Raw genomic sequence first — 19,990 nt, forward strand, 5'->3', positions numbered from 1 at the left:
TTGAGTTTTATGAACCCTTGTGAAACACATGAGCTGTTCTGAGCCACAGATGTTAATAGACACTTTAGCGCTAATAGACACCTGATGTTGGTTCACAAGCAGACAAATGACTTTGCAGAAAAAAACTCTGCAGTTCACAAACTGAGTAGAGCAGACTTTCCCAACATCGGGGTTGCACATAGACTATATTGAACACAGGCTACTGTGGGTAAATAACCAAAGCCAAAACAAGAAAGTTGCAGAGTCTCTGTTTGTCTGTCATCCATTGTGCAGAAATGTCATCCTGACCCTTCTTCCTCTGTCTACAATAATAAACATGAAAACGCTTAAATGTGGTCTAAAATGAACGTTTACTTGCAACCAGTGGTGTAGTGCAGGGTATATGCAGGTATACAGAGTATGCCCACTTATTTTTTAGTCTCCAGAGGGTATACCCACTTCTAAATCCCCTCTGATTCTCACCAATGATTGAATGACAATATCTGTGGTATGCTGCAATTTTTTCTCTGGTGAAGGGATGGCCCTCCCTCGTCCTTACTCTGTTAGTCTCATTAATACCATCGTTAATACACATGAAAATGTCCACCATTTTTGAAGCCGAAATTTTAGACATTTTTTAAACCAAATTTTTTTAATGAAAATTGTCAACATTTGAAGCCAAATTTCTTCATGAAAATTTTCGAAATTTTGGAAGCCAAATTTTTTCCAGGATTTTTTTGACATTTTCGAAGCTGAAATTTTTTCATGAAAATTTTCGACATTTTTGAAGCAAATTTTTTTTTTAATCACAATTTTCGACATTTTTGAAGCAAATTTTTTTCCAGGAATTTTTTGAACTTTTTTTGAAGCTGTATTTTTTTCATGAAAATTTTCGACATTTTTTTCAGCCGAATTTTTTCCAGGAATTTTTTGAGATGTTTGGAGCCAGGGAGTCTTACATGTCACTGTTTATAACAGAGGGAGATTATCCTCTGCCGGACAGGCCACATAAAAAAAAGCGAGTATACCCACTTCTTCAGGCAACACTACACCACTGCTTGCAACACAGTAGAAAACTATTAGAAGATAGAAAACAAATTCATTTTAGAAAATAGCTGTATGTGTTTTGGACGTCTGGGGCCCTCAGAGTTTGTGAAGTCAAAGTGGGGTCATGTGGTCACGAGCCAAAAAGGGTTGGAAACCACTGGAGAAGAGAGAGAGTTGCACTTTTGTTAAAGCAGGGATGGAAATATTTGACCACTGTGGCAGCCATAATAAATTAGTGTTTCCTGTTGCAGAAACATAACCTCTATACTGTAGTTTTATAGGCCATAAATCTCAGTCTCTGTATAAAACTCTGAGTTAGCATGTGGAGCAAATTTTTGTTATTTTCTTCTGAGAATTTTGAAGAACATTTGAGCTTCTATTACATCTCAAAATAAAACTTAATGAAAAAGGCACACATGCATCTTCCACAGATATGTCAGTACTTTTATAATGAACTTCTGTACTAACAGCCTCACCCCCAGTTCACTATCTCTCATAGTGATTCACTGAACTTTGACCTCCTCTGCATCTGCTTCCTTTTGTAAACTTGTTTCCATAACAACCACCCCACAAAGAATGATGGGTGTTTTTTTTGTTTTTTTTGTCTATCTGTCTGAACGTGTTCATTGCTCATTCAGTGTCATTGTCTCTCTTCATGTCGACCTATTCTCCCTCCTCAGGGAATGTCACTTCTCGTTACCTCAGAAAAGAACTGTTTGGATTTGAAGCCTGCAGGGCTTAAGATTCTGAGGATATTTATAGATAGCTGTTTTCCCGCATGCACAGACACATTTTTCACCCTCTTTTCCTGACAGTCCCAAAGTAAAATGTGTGAAGTCGGGGTGAGCCGATGTGTCAACGCAGCAGGAAAAATTCAGGAAAATTCAACTCAAGGGAGGGGACGTTTATATCACATGGCCTATGCGATCTTAGTGCACTTAATGAAGCTGCTTCATTCTCTTTTCTGTCCACCTGAAAGTTCCTGGCAGTGTCATTATGGCCAAATAAATCATATAGTGTCTAACATCATGCCTTGCCTCCTGGCGTCCCCACGCAGCGGCCACATTATGGGCTACCTGGTTGATACTCCCAGTAGCATATGCCTGTCTCAAAGATTAAGCCATGCAAGTCTAAGTAAACACGGCCGGTACAATGAAACTGTGAATGGCTCATTAAATCAATTATGGTTAACCACCCCCCCTCCCCCCTTCCCACTTCCCATCCAACAGAGAAACCTTCCCCTTCATGCGGGACATGTGGGATTAAGCAACTCAGGAACGTTTCAGGGGCAGGCTGACCTGAAAGTTTCAGGAATGTATGTTTTAAAAACAGCTCCGTTGGGTCAATATCCCTGCTTATACGGATTGATCAATTAAAGGAACACATGGCTAAAGTTTATTTTTATTGATTGATGCAAGTCCAGATGTATTTCCACTCGTTTTAGGATTCACTTGAATGGCTACATGGCTTATTGCCACAATATATCTCAGAACTTTTGCAGCCCTCAAGATCACTCAGATCTGTCAGTGAGTTGCTTTTAACCACTCCAAAAACTAGGAGCAGAGGACCAGAGGAGACCGAGCTTATTCAGCTATTCATCCAAAACTCTGGAACGAGCTGCCCCAACACTGCCTGTTTTTAAATCTTGTCTTAAAGGTCACATATTCTCCTCCTCTTCAACCAGTTTAAATAAGTCTCAGAGCTCCCTAAAACATGTGTGTGAAGTTTCTTGTTCTAAATCCACTCTGATCCTGTATTTGATCATGCCTATAAACCCCTCTATTTCAGCCCTGCTCAGAACAGGCTGTTTCTGTGTCTGTACCTTTAAATATGTATATGTATGTATGAGCTGTGTCTGACCACGCCTCCTCTCTGGAAGGGCTTGGGTGGCTCGGGCTTTCTTGCTCCATGCCCTATTGTTTACTATAAGAAGGCAGACTCAGTGGGCAGAACAAACAACTAGCTGTGGGAGTGTCACCCACCTGGGGGAGGGGCTACTGCCCTTTGTGATGTCATGAAGGGAAAATCTCCAAACGGCCTGTTTGAGCACACATTTTCTGAAAAGTGGAGCAGGCAAAACAGGGAGAGGATGGACTTTTCTCATCATTGGGGGGTTTGCAGACAGATTAGGGACACATGTTAGAGTTAGAAAAACATGGTGAAGTGTATTTCTCACAATATGTGACTTTTTTTTTGCATCTTAGCTTTTAACTGTGAAAAAGAGCGGTGTGTTGTGTCATTTTAGGTTGTATCTTGTTCTTATGTCGTCTTCTTTATTTTTATTATTTATTTGCAACCACTATTTTTTGTTGACTGTGAAGCACTTGGAAACGGCTGTTTCTTTAAACGTGCTCCATAAATAAAGCTGGATTTGATTGGACAGTGTTGTGGAAGAAAAAACATGAAGGGAGGAATTGAATCTTCAAAATGTTTAGGAAAATAAAGTTTCCTGGCATGACAAGAAGGTAAAAATAAAAATCAGAACTCAAGTGTGAATGTAAACCATGGCTTCAGTATTTATTTTTTATAATTTCAAACAGACCACACAATATTAGGAAAAATATTAAGTGCTGCACGTCATACAAAAGAAGCAGTTGTGCTGACTGTAGAAAAGGTCGGTATTAACTTTCCAAAAAAAAAAAAAAATTCCAGAAAAAGGTATAAATACAAAACAACCTATGTACAAATACCAGAAAAAAATAATGCTCATTTAAAAATAACTACACAAATTCTGAATTCACATATTTTCTAACCTACATTGTAAAAACTCACGCACCAACACACCCATTTCCCTTACTGTCAAATTCACACACAAACACACATTTTCAAGTTTTGTTAGGACAGGACACTTAGCTTATCTCTGCAGTGAAGAGGAAAAGCCAAAAAAAACAAAAGAAACATCAGCATCAAATTCAAATGTCCAGCTGTGTATTAAAAAAACGTTTCTCTGAACTCGGGTGCATGTCCTTGACTTTAAAAAAAAGGTTTGCACCAATACATGTGGACGAGCATTTATGGGCTTAAAATTAAGTAAAATCATAAACTCTTATTTCCTGTTGCCGTTAACAACAGAGTTCAATTCATTCAAAACAGAAGGGGAAAATATCTATTCTAATTAAACCTTAATTACATGAATTCACTGCAACACGACGGCTGCATTCCACTTATTTTTGGGGGTCATTTCCTCAGAAATACAATAGTAGTTTCACACTACTAAATCACACTACCTAATCAAGAATGAACAGGGAAGCACCTGGGCTTAGAAATAAAGCTGCCAAACCAACAAGAGGAGATGTGGAGCTCTCGCTAAGTGGAGATTGTGTTTGTTCACAGAGGAATGGTTTTTTTAGACATGAGCTCGTCTGGATGCATGTCCAGGATTGGCCAGTCTCACATTTTGGCACATGATGCAGCACCAAACAGGAACAAAGGCTGACGTAAAGCTTAAGTACAGAGCGAGAGCGAGAGAGAACCTGACGAGACGTAAACATGTGAAACTTTTTAAAAAGCAGATTTTAAAAGGCTTTCTGTTCAGCGTGTTGGTGCTTGTTGACGTGCATGTAACTAATTACTAAACATGTTATTCACAGCTTAATCAAACGAGTGTTCAAGATGGTAGGACTCTGACAAAAACACACCCGGTGCGTTGTTCTTGATGGCTTTTGCTTACTCTCTCATCCAGTGATTGAATCCTGTAGAGCTGCCAGGCAGTTAAAGCTGACATAATACAAGGCTGCCCCCTATGGGTCAAAGAGTGGCACAGACATTAAGACTTTGGAAATAAGGAAGAAAAAAAAAAATTCCTGAGTTGTCACACTGTAAACACTCTGAAAAATAGAAAACATCAGATTTTGTTGCTGGTGATATGCATAATAATATCTCATGCTTCTTCATGAATTTTACACTTTTTTTCTTTGTAGCGCATTTTGAAAATGTTGCAGGAAATCCAAAAATCCCTGCTTTCACACAGTGTTTCCTAAAGTTCGGAGAATACACACATCAATGTAAATCTCCCGCCCGACCTCCACTCGTGATCATTTTTTACAATCATATGTACAAATTATTTATTCTTTATTAAAATAACAAAAAGGAGGCAACTCCTCCCGCGAAACTACTGAAATCAAAACAAGCATGGCATAAAGAAAGAGTGATGGCTTCATAGTGTGATATGTCCTACCTCCTTAAGACGTTAACATTAAATATCCCCCTCCCCTCCCTCCCTCCCCTCCTCCCCTCCACAACTCATCTATACCTCAGCTCTTCAACAGATCTCCCAGATCATACGTGTCGAAGAAGTCCGACACCCCCTCGCTGTCCTCCAGGCTCCACAGATAGTCATCGTGGTCCAGAGGAGGAGAGAAGCTGACGAAGGGGGTGTTGGGGTCTGAGGTGAAAGACGTGCCGGGGAGCTGGTCGTCGGTGATCTGGAGCAGGCCCGGGGGTAGACCCAGCAGACCCTCGACGTCCAGCAGCGAGGAGGCAGAGGCTGCTGCAGAGGAGGAGGATGCTGGAGGTGCTGTGGATATGTTGGCTGTGTTTGAGAAAAGGACAAAGCACGGAGGAGATTCATATTTTAATTCAGTGTGTGTGACATTAGCTGCAACACATACAATTCGCTGTATGCAAACAGAAACATTGATGGAGAATATTTGAAGACATTAACATTTCCAGTATTGATACATCTCTCTGTTTTGTATTAAGTATGACGCTGGCGTCAGTGGGAGGCAAGCCGAGTTGAGCACCAAGGATAAAAGTGTGAAAAATACACAAACAAATATTCTCAATGCTGTAGCTAGAAGGACTGCTAACGCCACAAAGCGTAAACAGATGGTATTAAAAGAGCTACACAGAAACTGCACGTTGTTGATCACATTTTAAACATTCCCTCTGGGCGACCCCGAGAAAACAGACTTTGTCTTATATACTGGTGCGACTTATATTCCCGGATTTTAGAGCAAACTTTAATCCCATTTTTAGCGACACAAAGAGAGGAGGGAAAAATAGCATTACATATGATTGGATGATACAGATAGTTCTATTTTTAAAGGATAAAACACTTGAATTAATGTATCATACTCAACTAAAAAGTCAAATAATAACTGTTCTTGTGTGTGTTGGTGTTTCCCTTTCACTTTTAACAAAGCTTTTTTAAACAAACTATGTTGATTTTGAAATGTGTAGTTTTCCCTTTTATGTAAATACTACCTTCTGCAGGTTTTCAGCGTGTGATATGCTGCAACTATAGCTCAGTGTTACCGGCCTGAGCCTGTCCCTTTAAGTAGGTTGCTGATGGGAAATGTAGGCGATTAGAAGTTGTGTGAGTCTCCCGCAATGTGTGCAGGTACAGGTGTCTATGAATCTACAGCGTCTCTCCTCATGCTTTGTGTGCTGAATAAATGGACGATTTGTTCCCAGCCTAAAACGAGCCAAGAAGCTTCCCTGTACCGCGGTTAAGGCCGAAGAAGCTAAAAAGGTAACATTAGTGATGGGCGGTAACTTTTTAAGAGTTTTTTGTTTTACAGATTTATTTGAAGACAGAGATCAAAAAAAAAATCATATTATTTAATGAGGTATAAAGGAGCCGGGGGGGTTTTGTCCCGAGCTGGGTAAGACACAACAGGCTTCCTATAGTCTTCATGCTAAGCTAGGCTAACTGCCTCCTGCATCATAATTTAACTAAACCCTGAGTGTTTTTTATGTGTATGCCCAAAATAGCAAATTAGATATTGCTGCATGACCAGCAGGGCATCACACGCTACTCGTGGTCAGAATAAGGTGACTCATTAAGTAGTTATCTCCTGATGTGATAATAAAGTCTCTTACTGAACATGACCCGACTGAGCTGCACTTACATTCTGCAGGCTCCTCTTTGATGCTGAAGCTCGGCGGGCCCATGGAGGTCGGGGTAGGAGTACAATGAGAGGGGGGAGGGAACTCCTTTTTAGGGGTTATGGCACTCTTCACAGGGCTGGCGTCCTCAAGGCCTTCCTCTGGACACAGGTAGACTTCAATGGGACCGTTCTTACTCTTCAAATAGATCTGTAACGATCCCTGCTGTAAGGAGAAATACAGTTTTCATGTTAATGTTTTATATTAACTGTTGATATGATGTTTCTATCTTTTCAACACTTTGCACCATTCAAATAAAAAGTGAGCTCACTCCTGCCATGTCTGGAACCTCCAGTTTGGTGTCAGCCGGGGCCTTGACAGCAATGACCGTCTCGTCTCGGAGGCTGCCGATGGAGCGGATGTCCTGATATGTCACATAGCCCAACGTACAGTTTGGAGTTAAGGATAAGAAAGGGGGTAAGTGTGCATCAGAGTGTGAAACTAGACCAAACCAAAAAAAGGGGAGATAAAGCAACACAGGACAGTTGGCGATGTAAAAGGATATCTCTGATTGTCTCCGTGCTCCGTGAGCTGTTTGAGCTGCGCGGTGCTCGAGTGGATCAGGTCATCCAGAGATCTCTCCTCTCGCTCCAGGTCTCCGAGCTCTCTCCGGAGGGCGCAGGCCTTCTCTCCTCCGCCTGCACCGCCCTCGAACACATCGCCGACGCTACGAGAAAGCAAGATAAAAGAAAAGTTAGAGGATGTGAAAGCTTTACAAAATGCTACACGTTTCAGGTGAGGTTATTCAGGGTCGTCTTCAGATGTTGCAATGATCCTACACGGCCACTAGGGGGCAGATCACTGAAGTTAAATAACAGCTTTTGAATGAAATGTGTCAGACTATTTGACTCATTTACTGTCACTGCTTATTTACTTTTAGGTCAAAGTCTCAGTTTTATGGAACTTAATAATTCTAACTTACAGGTTAAAACATTCAAATATTATTTCTAGGATATTTAATTGTTTGAGAAAATTTATATTTTTAATTATGATGCAATCCAAACAGCAGGGAGCAAAGAAAACTAGAGAGCAGAGTAAACGTGTCGTCCAGGAATATGGGTCAATATGAAAAGGGAGTTGGGTCATTTCTCCTCATGCGTCCGTACTCACAGCCACTGGATGTTGTTCTTGGACTTCTTCCGGATCAGCTGGACTCCCTCCAGGACGTTGGTGATGTCGTAGATGCGTCTCTTCTGGACCTCCAGGACCTCTGTGGCCCAGTTCAGGTCGAGAACGCCATCGGGAGACTCGGCGATCAGACCCACAAATTTCTTGGTCAGGAGGCCCAACGAGGTGTCGTACCGAGTCCGCTCCCCGGGAGACTTTGGAGCTGAGAGCGAGGAGACATAACCAAAAGGAAAGGGGGGGGGGGGGGGAGTTAGACATAAGGAGATCAACAGGCAGAGAATGTAGAAAGGTAAAAACAAAGAATATTATGATTTAAAGCTCTCCTACAGCTTGGTAACCGTTCAGAGGAGCTGCTCTACTCTGCTCTACTCTTTCAGTACTTTTGAGACTCTGATGTGACTCTCTCTCTCTCCTGTATTCTGAATGTTAAAAAAAAAAAAAAATGTAATTGGTCAAATAATTGGACTGATATTCCTCGTGGAGCTGCGTTTCCCCCTGGACTCTTCAAAAGGTGGAGAAGCCTCCATCTTTTTTAAAGCTACCCCCCCCCCCCCTTCACCCCGAAACAATCTTCTTCCTACTTAGCCCCAATGACCCAACCCATCCCCTTCCTGCCCCCCTTTGGACTTGTCCCACTGTAAAGAACTCTTAATTGGACAACTTCCTGCCTTGCACTTAGGAACACTTTACAGCTCTTGTTATAATTATACCAGATTTTATTACGACTCCATTGTTCCTCAGATTGGACTCTTTTTTTTTTTTTTATTACTGCCAGCTTCATGCTGAGTGTCCTCTTCTATTGCTTCTTCCATTTTGTAAAAAAAAAACAACCTTATTTTAGTTTACACAGAAGCTCTGTAGAGATGGAATCAGACCTCTGACCACAAACCACACTTTAGGATTCAACACGTCACATGTTAGTGCTGCGGTTCTCAACTGGTGGGGTCTGGACCCAGAAATAGGTCATGGAGCCTTTCTCAGTGTGTCATGAATGTGGGCATGGGGAAAGAAAGTCTATTAGCCCTTTTTTAATCATGTTTGTTTTGTCACATTTTTTTGTACCGCACAATTCTTCATGAACTAATTCTGATTGGTTGAAAGGACATTTGGGTCCCAGTTTTCTCTCTAAGGAGTTCATGGTTGGTCCTGACTCCAGACCAGTTGAGAACCACTGCTTCCAGTGTGCTGTACTCATGTCGTGTTGTTACTCACTCCTTGGACTTGGTATCCTGGCTGCGATGCCGCCTTTGCCTTTGGGTGTGCGAAACTCGGGCAGGTACAGAGGATCCTCTAAATCCAGCTTCCGTTTAGCCTGAAGCGAGAGAGGACGAAGAACACGTGTTAGAATAAAAAGGAAACATTAAAAAGGTTTTATGTCACAGGGTTTCATAACTATTCTGCCGTTATAAGACTACAAACAGTGAGACTGTATTCTCTATTTGGATTTCCTCCAATGGCGAGTTAACGCTAAGTCATGGGATTTAGGTGTTTAAAAAAAAACAAAACGGGCCCATTTGTGAAACTGTGACATCAATGCTCGCAAAAAAAGTGCTAAAAAGAGGTTGTTGAATAGTGTCGTAAATGTGCCAACAGCCCTCAAGTGCAGGAACAAAGCACCCCCCCCCCCACACACACACACACACACACACACACACACACTTTCCCAAACACTTGGAGCCGGGCTGATGTTATGTGTGTGTGTGTGTGGATAGAGAAGGGGGGGGTGACTGGCTCCCAAGCACACTGCCTGCAACATGCGAGGAAATCCCAGGATTCACTCAATGACCTCTCCTCCTCCTCCCCCCCCCCCCCCCCCCCCCCCCCCCCCCCCCCTCTCTCTCTCTCAAGCCTCCTGACCTCCCCCTCCCCTCCCCTCCCCTCCCCTCAAAGGCTTAACACACAAGCTCTCCACAGAAACACACACAAATAGATGATGAATTGACTTCAGCCTCTTCACATAGAAACTCCTGATCATTCTAGAATTTCAAGACGGGCCGCTCTCGGTTCATCCCGAGTCGCCTGTTCACACATGCGCCTCACATCAGGAGACTTTCACCGTTTTTAGGAATTGGGTCAGGAGGCAGGAGATGATGTAATATCAGCTCTCTTCAGACTGTTTGTTTTTGCAAAAAAAGACCATAACTGAGCTCAGCTGTCTTTACGTCTTTGTGGATTGATTGGTGATTCCCTACGCTGTTATATTGCTGTTCCAGTCTGTGAATTTGCATCTCAGGGTTACAGAAGCACGGCACAGCTGGAGCTCCACATAGAAACAGTCAGACATGCACGCACACACACACACACACACACATACATGCTGACTCAGCTGAAACCGTCTCCCTCTGTTGCTACCTCTGAAGACGGCACCCTCTGACATTCAGTTTCAACATGAAACTTCACGGGGTTAGACACCATGTTTGTTTTTTTTGCCTTTACATGAATGCTACGTGTAATTGGACGTATTAATATAAGTAGATTAAACATCATACAGGCGAGGAGGAAACTGCATGAAGCATTTCCATTACGTGCATGAAGATCGTTCAAGTCGCCCACGGGTCTCACTATACAACCGTCATCACCCCCGGCAACTGGCTTGTGGTGAGTTTATCTTAATATCACCAAAAAATATGATTTTTCTTTGTAATTTAGCTTTAAATTGAACTTCTGTTGTTTTGTGTTGTTTTTCCTTGTCTTGGTTTTGTTTTTATGGTTTTGTTCTTTATTAAAAAATGTTTTTAAATGTTGCAATGCATTCTGAAGTCACTGTTGTGAATGAAAACTGTAAACGAACATTGCAATAAAGTGGATAAATAAATAAATAAAAATCACCTGCTGTGCTCACACATCGGCTCACCCTGACGTAAAGCTGAACCCTTTACTGGAGGATGATGAAAATGCGCAGGTAAGGTCTGGATGAAAAATTGGGCATTTTGCTTTCACACATTCAGCTTTGTGTGAATTTTTTACGAGATTTGAAGTGGTAAAAAAAAAAAAAAAAACTTGTAACAGTAATGCATAATAAATCTGGCTGCTGTAATCGAAAGTACACACACACACACACAACCTTCGGACCACATTATAAATGAGATATCTTTGTCATTGCATCACATAGTAACTTCTTTAATGACCTCCATGGTCCCATAAAAACAAAAGTGAAAATCAACCCCGTCTCTCTTTCAACACAGAGACATGACCAACTGACAAAAAAAAAAAAGGGCAAATTGCGCAAATTGGCAACACCCTAACAAGCAGAAGTCCTCGTTTTGAACTCTTAAGATGTTCGAGTCACTTTGCAGCGAATCATCCGGTGACTGAGCGGTTTTTTTTTTTCCACAGAGGCTGCTGGGTAATTTGTAGCTTGTCTGGTTACCTATGACTGTGTCCTCGTGCCGTCCAGCTCACTGTCGTCCCACAAACTCGCCTCTCCCTCATCTTGTAAAAAAAAAAAAAACATGACAACCTAATCCCTTTTTGTCACCTCGTGGTTCCAGTTAATGGGTTTAAGCAACTGACAGGGACGGGAGAAGTCGTTCACTGAACATGTGTGGACGTGTGTGTGTGTGTGTGTGTGTGTGTGTGTGTGTGTGTGTGTGTGTGTGTGTAAGTAATCAAGGCTGCCATTGTCCCTGCGTGCTCCCTGACATGCCCACCTGTTGTCAGCCGACATCTGGAGCAACATGGCAGAGTCTATGAGCTGTTGGCGGGGCCGGCTTTGAATCCCTTCAGTACACAGGCAAGACCTCCAAGCTGACATAATGAGCAGCTTTAAAAAAAAAAAAAAAACATTTATAAAGACCTTTTGTTGGATTTAATTCATCAGTGTTTTGTTGGCTCTAAGTGTCAACCACCAGGAGTTTCAGAGAGAAGTCTTAAAGAAAGGACAGCTGAACCACAACGCTCAAAAGAAGGAAGCCGTCTGGTTTGACTTCATGCTCGTTTTTGTTCTTCAGCAGGATTCAGCTTCTTATCTTCCATAACCTACATGTTGAGCTCAAGCAGCACCATGTTTGCATTTCTTTTTTTCAGGCCGACAGCTACAGAGTCATAGCCACAGGTGTGTGACGTGTTGTTAGAGGGGCTCCAACAGTTTGAGCCTGCAGCTGTATGAGGTAAGGTGGGCGGGGGGGGGGGGGGGGGGGGGGGGTGGGGGTTGGGGGCTTTGGTGCTCCTTTTTTGCATGAGGGATTTTTTTCGCGTGAGTCAACGATATTTAAAAAAACACCACTTCAATTGCCTGAGGTCCTTCATTTGCGTACAGACGCTTCACAAACGTTCACAAACCTTAAAAAAATGCTGAAAATCTTTCGTTCAGTCATAAAAAAAGAACAGAAGAAGACGTTGTTTTGGGCTAAGTGTTGCAGATGAAGCCCTCACAGTATCACTCCTCTCACACAGTTCGCTGTAACCTCACCCTGCCTGCCTGTCCAGTCACACCCGAGCACCAACACACGTGGCCTCCTCTGTTCACTGTACATTCTCAGACTGATTCCCGCCATCACTGCTGCTGCTGTGGCAAAAATGTCCACAGTGGCTTTTTCTCACACACACACACACACACACACACACACACACACACACACACACACACACACACACACACACACACACACACACACACACACACACACACACACACACACACACACACACACACACACACACACACACACACACACACACACACACACACACACACACACACACACACACACACACACACACACACACACACACACTCCACCCCAAGCCAAGGGCAAGCTGCAGTTTGCCTGCAAATATCTACTCCTAGCCGGTACACAAACACCTCACTACCACACCCGAGAAGAACAACAAAGCCGGCTGATGAGATTGTCAACCTGTCCCTCTCAAGAGGTTGGGAAAAAAAAAAGAAGAAGAAGGGTGGGCCTGACCATTTAGGGAGGGAGCAGTCTGCTTTGAAATGCAAAACTCCCCCTATAGAGGACATTGTGCTGCAGGGTTCTGCAGTGGCCTGAGGCCAGGGTAAAGTAAGGTGAAGGAGAAAAGAGAAGTAGGGAGAGTTTTTGGGCGATTGCATACAGTTGGCAACGTGGCCGATGTCACGCCCGAGTGTCATCGAGCTGAGTGGGGAGTCAGCAGAGGAGCCGTGCAGGATCTCTGGAAACCACATTGTGACACAAGAAGTCTCTGGAAGGTTTATAAAAGCTCAAGGAATTTTTTTTTTTGTTTTTAATAAGAGGTGGATATAGTTAGTAGAGTCCGACCGATTCATCAGCCAGGCGATAATATCGGCCGATATTAGCAAATCCTGTGACTATCGGCTAATTTGATCGCAGATATTACCAGATTTATTCACAAGTCAAAACATATTTCATTTGAGTTTCGCTGGATTACACTAGCAGTTCTCTTTCACTAGCATAGTGTGCCACATGGATTAGAATAGAATAGAATAGAATAGAATAACTTTATTGATCCCAAACTGGGAAATTGTAGCGTTACAGCAGCAGGTTATCCAAACACACAATATGAGTAAAAAACACAATGTTAGCAAATCTAAACACAATATAATATTAAATACAAAGTAAATAAGCACTAAAAATATCAAAACTAAGAATGGGAATATAACCAGGATTTAACTTAGCATTACTAGTCTTACAGCCGGCATCATCACTCTCTGGAGTGTCAAGCCAAGATGTACGTTCATGTGCGGTTACTTTCCAGTGTAGTGACCATCTTCATCTTGTCTTCGTTATTCATCTTTCCCACAAGTGTTTGATAACTGGATTAGAAGGATCAACACAATAAATGTGTGTATCTATATCTACATCTCTAAAATTCTGAGATTTATCTAAGACAGATATCGGTCGATATATATCGGTATCATATTTTTTCCCTCCCTAGTATTTACATCACTCCCAAATACTCCACATGGGTCGAGAGCTAATAGACAGATAGGACCTTTATTGTCATTGTGTAAAAGGAGCATATCCAAACTGTGTTGGCAGCTATCCCGTGTAGCAGCATTATAAAATCTGGTCAAAAACAAAAACTAAACTTGTAGTTATGTACATTAAAATTATAGTCGTGCCAGATCAAAAAGCTGACATTAATGTCGAAGCCGTTTTGGCAGATTGTCCACATTCCATGTAAATCTGGAGAAACGCACACATGTGAACATGAGCGGTGGAATAAGAGGGACATTGTTTCTGATGCATTTTGTGACCAGACCTCCTTTATTACTTTTTGTGTCTGTAATGCAGCGGCACAGAAAAGAGATCTCTGGACTTTGCAGGGAGAGCTGAATCTTATAACACATTAACAACACTTAACTAACCATTGAGGGGGAATCGAGGGTAAAACATGATAACACCTCCACGTCTAAATGACAAATCATTGATACAATCATTGATACATTACCTTTTATTACAGTTTGATCAATAACCCGAGAGCCCTGCTGCTAAAGTTTACCACACTCAGTTGAACATTAACTTGTTTTCATCCCTGAGTGGGTTTGAAAGCATGTGACCACAGGGGGAACCCTGAGTTGGATTCTGCATGGCTGTTGAATGGATCTTTTTTTTTCTTCGTTTGCACTCAAAAGAAACTGTCACCCAGTTAAAAAAAAGAAAAAAAAGAAATGTGGTTTATATGTTGTTTAAGGTGAAGGAAGCGAGCCTGTGCAGGGAGAAGCAGCACTTCCTGTAAACACGAGACCCACGGGTGAAGATGAATTGAAGCAGCTGTGTCAGCGGGAACATGATGAGGACAACCTCACTGTCTTCAAAACAGCACTGATGTCATCATTAACACATATTACATTTAATATCCACTCAGGGAGAAAAATAAATAAAGTGACAGCATGAGCTTGAATCATGTTCCTGCAAATCCTCATTTATAATCAGAGGGAGAAAAAACTGAACATTTATGCATTTGTTGTGTGAACTGTGTGAATTTCAGAAATGGTATATTTCCATATTAAAGGAATTAGAGCTCGACCGATTAATCGGCCGATAGTAGCACATCAAGTGACTATCTGTATCGGCTAATTATTATTTTTTTTTTAAAGATTTATTTTTGGGCTTTTTGTGCCTTTAATGGAGAGATAGGACAGTGGATAGAGTCAGAAATCAGAGAGAGAGGGAGAGAGAGAGAGGGGAACGACATGCGGGTGGGACGTGAACCCGGGTCGCCCGCTTGAGACGACAGCCTCCACACATGGGGCGCGCGCACTAAACCACTGGTCCACCGGCGCCCCTGTATCGGCTAATTTTAATCGCAGATATTACTGGATTTATTCCACGTTGAATGTCATTTTATTTCAGTTTCATGCGTGTTAAACTGGCGGTTTCTCTCGTCCACCAGCAGGGTGTTTTATATGCACGGTCACTTAACAACTCAGCGACCATCTGTTCACCAACACCAAGTGTTTGATAACTGCATGTCATCTATCTTTACAGATCTAACATCGATCCAAGGAAGATATCGGCCGATATATCGGTATCAGATTTTTTTTTCTCTCCCCAATATCCACATCCAGTTTCACCCACAAAATCCCACATCAGTCAGACCCTAACAGGAATATATAGTCGTGAAAATGCATTCAGGACACGACCCTAAATGCCTCAACTTTGGGGTGTGCATTCATCTTCAGTTTGATAAATTCAGGTCAGTGTCAGTTTAACCAAAGCTCCAAGTAAATAAGATATAAAAGCCTCGAGTCCCTTTTCCCTAAGCATTAAAGAAAGCGTTCATTGAAATGAATCTACAAGGTGACAGCTGTGGCGCTTTTCTTAATGCAGGGGGAAGAAACGGGGAAGGAAGAAAAATCTCCTTACAGCCCACTGTGTCTCTGTCACTCTCTTAGAAAAGAAACTGAAAAAGGATTTAGCTTTTTTTTTTTTTCTCCTGACGTGAACAAGATAGAAGTGGCAGCCCCGTCACCCACTCACGGTGTGTCGTTTGTAAGACTTTAAGGTGCTTTTTTTACCGGGGCCACAGATTGAAAGTTTTACTTCATTCGCTGAAGTGTTCTGAGGAAGTTTCACAATCATGGGACTCTGGGACTTTTGAAACCCGAGCTGCAATTTCAGAAGTGTCATCACTTAAAGGGACGGCGTATGTCCTGTGCATATAGAGGACTAATGGACACAGCAGCAGTATCAGTGTGAAAACACACACTCAGCTCTCTGGTTCTTTATCTGTGTCTTGTCACCATACTCTGATAAAAGCCCTGATAAACCCTATCAGGAGCTCTATTTTAGCCCCTGAGGTGGTCTTAAAAAGCCTGTAGACAAAACAGACATTTCTTCCATGTGACGTTTGCAAATTAATGTAAGCCCACCTTGGCATAATAATAAGCCAGGTGGTAACCTATTTCCCACTTTGCTTAACGTCCAACTAATCCTCTTGAGGGGCCTATTAGTGAATACAGGCTCCGAGGGCAGGGGGGGGGGGGGGGGTTAACCTGAGATTTGGAGACCCTGTCCACACACTCTAACCCTTAACCCATATAGCCGCACAGCAATTCAGTAAATCTACGAAAGGCTTTGTGGTCCAAACAGAACAAGCAGCAGCAGGTGATTTAAAGATTTAAAGCATGCACAGTGGTTGCACAGTGCATTTCTCGAACAGGAAATAAACACATGGTTGATTCCCCCCCCCCCCCACCCCCTGCTCTGAGATGTATTTAACAGACTTGCTTCAGCAGTTGTTTTGGCTGTGACCTCTGACCTAACCCACCTCCTTCCTACAGTGACAGGAGCCGGTCACACAGGTCCTGTACGGGGCCACTTAACGACAGGTGTGGTCGCCGCAGCTGTCTCGTGGGTGTAATCGCAAAAATAAGCTGCACAAACACGAGAGTTTTAAGGTGAGCCGGGAGAGCGTGTTTTTTGGACTCACTGTAAGCTTCATTGAACAGATACCGAACTGTGCTGTGTTTACACTAGCAGCCCGGCCATTGTTTGATGTGTAAAAGCCATCTTTCCCACAGTGGGGGCCACTCATCCGGCCTTTTCACATGAGAGATCGGGCATGGGGGGGGGGGGGGGGGCCTCACACTCTTCAAACACTATCATCCCCCTCCCTCCTCCTCCTCCTCCTCCTCCTCCTCCTCAGTCACTATCATCATCATCATAACTATTACAAAAACACACACAGTGGCTGGCCTTGTCTGGTTACAGCTGGACTGCAGGGGGAAAGATGTCACACAACTTTGACACACACACACACACACACACACACACACACACACACACACACTCACAGTGGATCCTCTGTGGCTTATCACGTCAGAGCATACTTGATTAAGTAATGCATAACCATGTAAGGATTATTCCTCCCACACTGCATGCACATAACCCACTGTATTGAACACAATATTTTTTTGCATGTGTAGTGTGTGTGTGTGTGTGTGTGTGTGTGTGTGTGTGTGTATGTGTGTGTGTGTTTGAGTCTTTACCGGTAGCCGCCCGGAGGATGATCTGATGGGTTTAGCCTCGGGTCCGTGGGGGGTTGAATACAGGCTGTTGTTGGCTCTTTGTTCGGCCGCGGCCGTGTTGCAGATCTGGGTGAAATATCCGGCCGGTATCGTGTTCATCAACGGACTGGACAGCCCGGCACCGAACAGCTCGGCCTTCACTCCCCCGGTGGACAAAACCTTCATTTTGTTCTGGGAGCAGGAGAGACCCACCACCGTCTGCCGACCCGCCGCCGGAGAGACGCCTTTAGGCATCCGCATCATTTTCTCCCCCCCTGTGCAAAAACTGTCTTTAACCGGATAGGGTCAAGAGGATGAGAGCAGCCAACAACAAAAAAAAAAGGACTAAAATGCTTAAAATGTCGACTGCTGAAGTAGAAGAGAAAAGGTTCCTCCTGCACGCTTTGTTTGCTGTTATATTGGTAGCATGTGAACACAATCACAAAAGCACTGGTGCATCAAGTTGAAATATTCGTGCTCAATACAAAAATACAAAAATGTGCAGTTCTGCTGTTTTATTGTCGTGAAATAAAGCAGCAGATTGCTAAATGTTGTTCCCCTTTGTCCGGTAACAAACTTTCCTTTAGGGAGTAATCAAAAAAAAAAAAATACCTTGCCTTATGAATAATTTCTTCAAACATCCAGCCTTTTAAAAACAAAAAAAAAGTCCCACTCCAGCAGGGCTTTTGAGGGTCCCACGGTGAGATTTACAGCTTGTTGTGACTCGCTTCTGATGCGGAACTCGACCCGGTCTGTGTGACTCCTGTCCGTCCACCTTCAGAGCTCCTCTCTCTCTCTCTCCATTCAAGCTGGGAGAGAAGAATCGGCTATTTTACCGCCAAACTTCGTCCCGCGAAATTTGGATCTCCCGCGGTTGGAGCTGCTCTCTGATTGGCCGACGGCACGTTCGACTTGTCATTATCTGCATGAAACAGTTGTACGCGCCTCGGGGTCGGTGTTTCTTAAAGGGACAGTAACATGATTTCAGGACACAGTGTTGCATTATACAAACAGGCTGGAGATGGAGACAATGACTTCTGTTCTTTATTTGAATAGTGTATAGACATATAATTAAAGCGTTGTAATGTTGTTGTTAACAAACATTATGTGACATTTGCCCACAGGCTTTGATAAACAACAAACTGACACATATCTTGCGTAGTACTAAACCAGAATCATTGACCTTCCATCAATGACAAAAAGCAATAAGCACATCATTTTTACTACCTCAACTTCATACAATTCACCAATCAGAATTTTGACATTTTTATTTATGAAAACATGAATAAATGTGCAGAATTAGGGCTGCAGGCTAATCACAAAATTGTGATACCAAGTTTTAAACTCCAATCAATGATAAAAAAAAGTGTATTTAATATATAGTTAGGTCTATAAGGTGAATATGTGTAGCAATCAGATGAAGTTAAGCTTGTATATATTGCATAATGGGGGATTGTTATTGAAGACTTGAGTTGAAATTGAATGATCTGTTTACTAATTATTTAAAAAAAGATCCTCCTTGGTCATTTGTATAGTCTGAAAAAAGGCCATCTGATTGTTAACATGGGTTTCCATATGATGAGTGTGTCGTGGCCTTATTGTGCAAAGGGGGCTACTGGAGATAGTTTGTAGACGATAATTGGATTCAGTCAGCAGCACTCTTCCTTATTGGCTCAGATAAGATATTGAAAGAAAACAACCCCTCCCCCCGTGCAGACCCCAAGCCATATGACTTGACCCCCATTGGCCCAGGCAAAGAAGACTCCCAACCCAAAGCGAGTCTTTTGTCACGCCTCCATTTGAACTACATTTCAAGTGAAACAAAAGTCCTTTATAAGTCTGAATACGGGAATAGGATCATTATGACAACATTCACTCCACATACAACCCTAATGACTTCACATGGGCTACAATATAAATATAAAGAAGGGCTAAGGTCGAGCAGAAAGAGGACACCGCTGCATGCTTATAACCCTGGATTACATGAGATAACGTTAACTGTTGGTTAGTTGAGATATTGGCTTTCTATTTCATATTAATCACAATGAAGGAAAAAGAAACTGTTATCAGAGTCTCTACACAGTTCAAACTCAAATCACCCCACCCTCTTCGTCTTCCTCTTTCTTACACCATTACAAAATGCTGTTTGCTACCGTACAGAAGACAAGATTCAGATATTGATAATGGGAGATCCTGTAAAAGTTGCCAAAAACGCCTATAGATATATATATATATATATATATATATATATATATATATATATATACATACCCAAAGTAAAGCTGTTTTTGAACTTTTTAGAGTACAAGCACAAACAAGGTCACGCTTGAGAGGTAACACTCTGAAGTTTCTTCCCCAATCAGCCAGAATCACAGTTTGTTTATAGGACTGGTATTGTAAAATATAAACTGGGACTGCACACAAAGAGGTCTGAATATGTTCTTTAAACAGGAGCCAGCAGACGACTACAGCTGGGAGCTAGAGCATGGA

General features: G+C 42.5%; 1 protein-coding gene across 1 annotated transcript; it reads right to left on the bottom strand.

The window, feature by feature from the left end:
* Nucleotides 1–3,518: 3,518 nt before the first annotated feature.
* e2f2 (E2F transcription factor 2) lies at nucleotides 3,519–18,313 on the bottom strand. Its single transcript, XM_061063732.1, has 7 exons — nucleotides 17,483–18,313; nucleotides 9,256–9,355; nucleotides 8,026–8,245; nucleotides 7,421–7,582; nucleotides 7,187–7,301; nucleotides 6,879–7,080; nucleotides 3,519–5,557 (listed from the first exon to the last, which is right to left on the bottom strand). Exons 1-7 carry the CDS (start codon nucleotides 17,762–17,764, stop codon nucleotides 5,280–5,282), a joined length of 1,359 nt encoding a protein of 452 aa, XP_060919715.1. The 5' UTR covers nucleotides 17,765–18,313; the 3' UTR covers nucleotides 3,519–5,279.
* Nucleotides 18,314–19,990: the final 1,677 nt, after the last annotated feature.

Source organism: Labrus mixtus, chromosome 18 (assembly GCF_963584025.1).
Source record: "Labrus mixtus chromosome 18, fLabMix1.1, whole genome shotgun sequence".
Lineage (NCBI taxonomy): Eukaryota > Metazoa > Chordata > Actinopteri > Labriformes > Labridae > Labrus > Labrus mixtus.

Coding starts and splice junctions, on each gene's coding strand:
- e2f2 (XM_061063732.1), bottom strand. CDS start 17,764: ATGATGCGGATGCCTAAAGGCGTCTCTCCGGCGGCGGGTCGGCAGACG. Junction 7,302..7,420: donor GAGCACGGAGACAATCAGAG/ATATCCTTTTAC, acceptor TCCAAACTGTAC/GTTGGGCTATGTGACATATC. Junction 7,081..7,186: donor AGGTTCCAGACATGGCAGGA/GTGAGCTCACTT, acceptor TTCTCCTTACAG/CAGGGATCGTTACAGATCTA.